Raw genomic sequence first — 7,182 nt, forward strand, 5'->3', positions numbered from 1 at the left:
ATCCTTTTAGTAGATCTAATTTTGGACTAACAAAAATCTGACAAAAATCAAGTTGCGGAACTGAGGACCAATTTCCTTGTATGAAGCTACAATGGTTCTCCTTCTAAAAGAACACAACTTAAAAGAGATCAAAAGAATATAACCATCTGGATATCCAAATATGGAGTGGTCATTTCTTTCCCTTCGGACTGAGTAATATAGTAATAATCTTTTTGATTGCCTATAAATTAAAATTAAACAAACATGTGATCCTTTCAAAGGATGTCTTTCTGATCAGTTAAACCAAAACAGCGAGATAACACGATGATACTACAACTATCTCGTTTGATCATTATGTCGATCAGTTCTTGGATGCAGGACATTGATCAAGTCAGTCTGTCGCTGACCTGTCACGGACTATTTGACACTTTCAAAGCATCAAGCTTTCTCTTTGGTCACCGCCTCAACCAAAGTCTTCATTCTGGGATCACTCCATCATCGGTCACCTCGTTGAAGTTAAGTCCCGGCTTCAACCAACCTCTACTCGCGGGACATATTCCATTGTCAGTCACTTCGTTGACCTTTGGTATCAGGTTTAACCAACCTCTGCTCGCTGGACACATTCCATCGTCGGTCACCTCGTTGGACATTGGTCACAATTTCAATCAACCTCTGCTCGCTGGACACATTCCAGCATCGGTCACTTCATTGACTTTCGGACTCTTCAACCAGCCTCTGCTTGCTGATCATATTCCATCGTCAGTCACCTCGTTGATCTTTGGTAGCTTCAATCAACCACTGCTCGCTGGTCATATTCCATCGTCAGTCACCTCGTTGCTCTTTGGTAGCTTCAATCAACCACTGCTCGCTGGTCATATTCCATCGTCAGTCACCTCGTTGCTCTTTCGAACTTTCAACCAACCTCTGCTCGCAGGACACATTCCATCATCAGTCACCTCGTTAACCTTTGAAACCATTTTCAATCAACCTCTGCTCGCAGGTCACATTCCAGCATCAGTAACCTCGTTGACCTTTAGTCTATTCTTCAATCAGCCTCTCCTCGAGGGGCATATCCCTGAGCGAGTCAAATCACTGAGCTTTGGTTTACATTTCAATCAGCCTCTGCTGACCGGACACGTTCCAGCATCAGTCACCTCGTTGACCTTTAGCCACCACTTCAATCAAGCTCTGTTCGCGGGACATATCCCACCGTCGGTCACCTCATTGGTACTTGGCTATTACTTCAACAAGCCTCTGCTCGCAGGACACATCCCAACGTCTGTCAAATCGCTGACCTTTAGCTCCCAGTTCGATCAGACTCTGCTCGCAGGACACATTCCATCGTCGGTCACCTCTTTGGATCTTGGATGTTGTGCCAAGTACAGGCAACCTCTCCACAATGGACACATTCCCACGTCGGTAACATCGTTGACCTTGGGTGACATGTCCAGGAAGCCCAAGCTGTCAGCCCAAGGTGTAGTGGAGTACCTCCAGCACATGTTCTCAGACCAAAGCAGTCGCTTCCACATTGCCAATCTCACCATCCACTTTGATGTCTTTCACTGTAGCAACCGTCTTCCCGTCAATGCATCATCAATCTCATCGCTCTGCTTTATCTTCCAGTTCACTTCGACGCTCGTCATTGACCAAACACCGCTATGTGGTACTGTGAGCAAGATGTTTGCCAGGCTGATCGATACGCACAATGTCCTCCTCTTAAAGGACACTCGCTTTGGTTTGACCAAGCTTTAAAGGTTGTGGCCACATTGGTCGATGCATTGTAGCCAGGCTGGCGAGACTTTTAAGCTCGGGCTGAATAAATACATTCATTCTTCACCGGCGGTGCACAGGGCGTGAGCTTGACGAACAGGCTGAACATGTTATAATATAATGAAAGGCATGATACGCGCCCGAGGAGTGTCGAACATGTCTGTATTGCTCACTGCCTTGACCATCACGTTGCCATTCGCTGTCGGTGTGATCTTGTCGATTGAAAAGTTGTCTGGAAGCGTGACGTTATATGTCGGCGTTGACTCCTCTTCCCTGATTGGCTTGACGTGCTTCTTGACCTCGTTGCGCTTGGACAGTGCACCCCAAAGACGTTGATAGAGTTCCTTTGATCGTGGGACTCCATCCTTGATCCATCCAAGCACTTGATCGATGTATTTACCAAACAATGTCACAGAGTACATTCTACACTCCGGACCATAGAGTAGTGCATTGTGTTTGCCATCCTGTTTGAGTGTGTACGTCAATCCAAGTTCTGTCGCTAGTGCTAGATCATAGTTGGTGTAGTAGTTATGTTTGTTAGTCTTGAATGCGCGGTGTGTTCCATTGATGATCGCTCGATAGATACCGAATGGTGGAGCTCGCTTGATGTCATCGTCAGTCAGTTGTTTGAACTCGCCCCGCTTGATTGGAATCATAAAGTTACTGCTCTTAAGTATCGCGGCGTACATCTTGCATACGTCATACTTGTAGAGAGGACCAGTGTAGCCACCTTCAACAGCAAACATCAATGGTCCGCATGATGCTTTGGATATCCACTCGCCTTCATCTTGTTGTATGTGTTCTGGATACACTGCTTTGTTGTAGGAGAGGAAGTGTGAGATGGCTGCCTTGTTGATGTTGTGGCCAGTGTAGTACATGTCGATGATTCCATTCGTACCTTGTTTGAGTGCATCAGCATCGGTGATGAATGATTGTAGTGTTTGTTCGAGTGTCTTTCCTTCCTCTGAGTATATGAACTGATAATTGGACTCGAACTTGATCCTGCTCTTCTCTCTGATAAACTGTTCTCTGCTCATCGTGCTCTGAGTAGCACCATCATATATGATGACATGATCATCGTCGCTTGCGTATTTGAATGCTACAGGCTTCATCACTCTATCCTGCTTCTTGATTGCTATACCCTTGGTTTGGTACACATCTGTCTTATCGAGTGTGTAGTGACCATTGGTTAGCTTGAGTCTGATCTCTCTCGGGAACGTCTTGGTCGATGTGTAGATGTGATCACCTCGAACATATATACGCACCTTGAACTTGTCCTCAACTGTCGACAGCATATTGATTGGGACAGGGTCCTTGGCGTCGAGATTGAGGTACTTCTTCAGACGCAGTGGTGCATTGCAAGTGTTGACAATGTCTGGGTAACATTGTTTGACACAGTGATATAGGCAGTTGTTCCATTCACTACTACATCCACCTGCTTTGGGATTGGCCTTCTGTACGAATATGCTGAATGATTGGAATGTGTCAGGTTCGTCAATTGGTGCACCGTCGTAGTCATGAGGATGGAACATGTCAATGCGCTCACCTACCTTTGTGAATCTGCCTGATCTAAATTGATTACCTGGATATCTCAGTACAACTTCAACTCGTGTGTTTGGATTGGCGCCCTTGTTGTAGAAGGCGTTGCTGTACTTCTGAGCGATGTCGGCAATCTGCTCACGCGTGTAGTTGCCATTGTATCTGTACTGTTTGAAGCCAATGCTGTTGAGTCTATTGCGATCCATTGTTATATATATCTAATTGATAAATTAATTATATATTATTTGTTTGCGCTCGTGGCTCCATCAACTGTTTGTGAATGTTGCCTTGTCTGTGGCGATGGATGTTGGTTACGCCAATGGGAAACCCACACTCACACACCACTTTTTGACGAAGGTAGGCTTTGTGCTTCTCACGGAACTCCGGATCTGATTGGTATTAAAGTTTGAATGAGGACATTATTATTTTTATTCTTAAATATTATATTAGCTATATTTTGATTCATTGAAAACTCCAACCAGTACAACTCTCGTATTAATAAATTGATGGTAGGATTGGAAGAAAATATAAACTCCTGGTATTGATGTGTCCATTTTTGATGGTGATTTGGCAAATGGTGCACAAATCCACTGATGTGTGTCCACCGCTACATGTCCCGGAAGGATAATATTGAGAGCAGCACTGATTTTCTTACTGCTGATAGCTTGAGGGGCAATGAGCATTATGAGAAGTATTATTATAGTATACAGAGATAGAGATGTCATTTTTGTTGTGCGTCTGTGTGTGTTGTGTTGGATGACAAATGGAAGTGATTGCTTTGCCTTTGTGCTTTCATGCCTCAAAAACACAAAACGCGCTTAAAACTTAAAAAATAAAAATACAACTAATCAATGAAAAAAAGAAAAAAAATTGGCAACAAAACAGCAGCAACGCCCTCGAGAGAGCGCACTACGAATTTGATTGTATTTTGTATTGTCAGAGCCTAACTAATCCAACTACACAATGTTAATATTACCAACTTACGTTCTAAGAATAATTTTGCTACATCTTGACATTATTGATGTATTATGTTTTCTCTTAGTAAGCAGAAGCATCTTCTCACTTCATAAACTCATCGCACCGTCACTGAAGCACCACTTTGGAGCTATACCATCATCATCACCATCACGACAACCGACGCCAAAGAAAGAAAACCTATATAAATACCTGTCTACGTTTTCTAAAGAGCTCTCAAAACCAAACCCTTGGAGTTTGCGCGAGCTTCCTCAAGCTGGAGAAGATTTACCACAATTATCACTGCCCTATTTCAACAAACCTCTTCAAGTTGGACAACTACCCCAATCAGTGACACAACTGTCACTTGGTGAATTCGATCAACTCCTTCTAGTTGGACATATTCCTCAATCAGTGACACAGATGTCAACGAGATGTTTCGATCAACCACTTCAAGTTGGACACATACCACAGTCAGTGGTACAACTGTCACTTGATCATTTCAACCAGCCACTCCAAGCTGGACACATACCACAATCAGTGGTACACCTGTCACTTACTCATTTCAACCAGCCACTTCAAGTTGGACACATACCACAATCAGTGGTACACCTGTCACTTACTCATTTCAAGCAGCCACTTCAAGTTGGACACATACCACAATCAGTGACACATTTGTCGATCGGTGGTAAGTTCGATCAATCACTTCAAGTTGGATACATACCACAATCAGTGACTCATTTGTCAATGGTCTTTTTCTACCAGCCACTTCAAGTTGGACACATACCACAATCAGTGACACATTTGTCATTTGATATATTCGATCAACCTCTTCAAGTTGGACATATACCACAATCAGTAACACAATTATCAATGTCCAGCTTCAACCAACCACTCCAAGTTGGACACATACCCCAATCCGTGACACGATTATCAATACCCAGTTTCAACCTACCGCTCCAAGTTGGACACATACCACAATCAGTGACACATATGTCATTTGGTAAATTCGATCAACCACTTCAAGTAGGACATATTCCACCATCAGTTATACAGTTGTCAATGCGACGCTTCAATCAACCAATTCAGGTCGGACATATTCCACTGTCAGTGATGCATTTGGAATTGACACTCTTCAACCACCCTCTCCAAGTTGGACACATCCCAAAATATGTGACAAGTTTAACTTTTGGCAGAGAGTTCAATCAACTTCTCAAAACAGAGCACATTCAATCAGTTAGATCACTGTCAATTCAATGCCCGCAATTCTCTCCCGAGAATATCAGTTTGCTTGGACACAACTGTCTCAATGAGCTTAGTATTGTCCATGTAGCTACAAAAGACAATTGTAAATCTGTTGGGACATCCTCACTTTTACACCAGGAGACTATTTCTCATCTTTCAAAGATGAATACTCTTTTGCACTTAATCATCAAGATTAAGCCGAGAAAGTGTCTCAAAGGAATAGATGGTGGGATGCCATTCTCTACTTTGTATTCATTGCTCAAGTTTATTCCAACAATCACTCTACAATTCTGCTTTCAGTCTAGTGATGCCATTGACTTTGAAATCATTTGGAGACTGGTCGACGACAAAACAGCACTACTAGTCCCTATATCGGACGCGGATGATAATGGAGTTGTACTATTTTGGAAGTTTGCAACACACAAGCCTGGGGCGGTCACCACATTCAAGAATTCAACTGCGTCACAAGCCGAGCCCAACCTGGTGCTCGCCGATCCGGGTGAGTCAGTCAAACCTGAATTAACCTCTCTCAACCCCAGTTGGGGTTGGTGAGGTTGATCGGGGTGGGTCTATTTGGCAATCTAAGAGAGATAGAGGTTGTTTGTGATGTATTTTCAACAGATTAGTAACTTTATAGAGATAAATGAATATTTACTGTATTAATAAATATACCAAAAAATAGTATAAGAGTCAACAATATGAATGATATAAACATTAGGAATGCCTACGACAGTTACCCGATATGCAATGGTTGGGAAGTGATCAAGTTGCGTAAAGTGTTTCTCGTCAAAGCAACAGGAGAGAATAGCACTGACACAGACAAACCATTCAACTGTATTTTCTGTAGCGAGCCTTTAAAAGGCGATACAAGCCAACACATACTTCGTCATCTCGATTCAGAACGTTGCAAGAAAGCCCGCGCTACCTACAACAAAGTAGATATCAGGGAAGCTGATTACTACTGTTGCAGATACTTGGTATTCGCCAATCACCCAATGAACACTCTCCGACATGACGCATTCGTTGAGTTTCTTGGGAAGCTCAATTATAAACCGCCATCAACATATTACTTCAAAGAGACGTTCTTGCCAACAATAATGCAAGAGTTGACTGATCTCCTGAAGAGTAAGTTCTAGCAGCACAGTATCTTTGTTTATAATAACACTAACTTACTCACTCAATCACACTGTGATCAATCAATCAATCAATCAATCAATCAATCAATCAATCAATCAATCAATCAATCAATCAATCAAAACAATCAATCAACACAAAGGTATCCTATCTCAAGCTCAATCAGTAGCTATTACTACTGATGGGTGGACTGACAATCAGAATGATAAGTTCACTACTATTACTGCACATTGCATCACCATGCCATTCAAATATCAGTCTATGGTCCTTGACTTCATTCCTCTTAATGAGAGTGATACATCTGTCAATCTCTCCAAAGTACTGATGGAGTGCCTCAACAAGTGGGGCATTTCTGACAAGGTTGTAGGAGCTGTGACAGACAATGCACACAATGCCACCAAATCAATTGCCCTCTCTGACAACATCCCATCATACAGATGTCTGTCGCATACAATCCAACTCATGGTGGGCGATTGTATTAACATTGGTAAACCTCCATCCATGGATGAGGTCCACATTACATTCGACAGTACCCTCACCAATGCAAGCAGCGGTGGACAA

At 42.8% G+C, this 7,182-nt stretch overlaps 3 protein-coding genes across 3 annotated transcripts; 2 read left to right on the plus strand and 1 right to left on the minus strand.

The window, feature by feature from the left end:
- Window positions 1–333: 333 nt before the first annotated feature.
- On the plus strand, window positions 334–1,731 carry SAMD00019534_099270 (hypothetical protein; the record flags this gene model as incomplete). Its single annotated transcript, XM_012894959.1, has 1 exon — window positions 334–1,731. One exon carries the CDS (start codon window positions 334–336, stop codon window positions 1,729–1,731), a length of 1,398 nt encoding a protein of 465 aa, XP_012750413.1.
- A 128-nt stretch (window positions 1,732–1,859) lies between these two features.
- On the minus strand, window positions 1,860–3,494 carry SAMD00019534_099280 (hypothetical protein; the record flags this gene model as incomplete). Its single annotated transcript, XM_012894960.1, has 2 exons — window positions 1,860–2,254; window positions 2,336–3,494. The coding sequence occupies 2 exons, from the start codon at window positions 3,492–3,494 to the stop codon at window positions 1,860–1,862; spliced, it is 1,554 nt and encodes a 517-aa protein (XP_012750414.1).
- A 1,228-nt stretch (window positions 3,495–4,722) lies between these two features.
- On the plus strand, window positions 4,723–5,994 carry SAMD00019534_099290 (hypothetical protein; the record flags this gene model as incomplete). Its single annotated transcript, XM_012894961.1, has 1 exon — window positions 4,723–5,994. A coding segment is annotated over one exon (1,272 nt), but the record flags the coding sequence as incomplete, so codon positions are not given.
- Between the last annotated feature and the right edge of the window lie 1,188 nt (window positions 5,995–7,182).

The sequence above is a fragment of the Acytostelium subglobosum genome (assembly GCF_000787575.1).
Source record: "Acytostelium subglobosum LB1 DNA, scaffold: scaffold24, whole genome shotgun sequence".
Taxonomy (NCBI): Eukaryota; Evosea; class Eumycetozoa; order Acytosteliales; family Acytosteliaceae; genus Acytostelium; species Acytostelium subglobosum.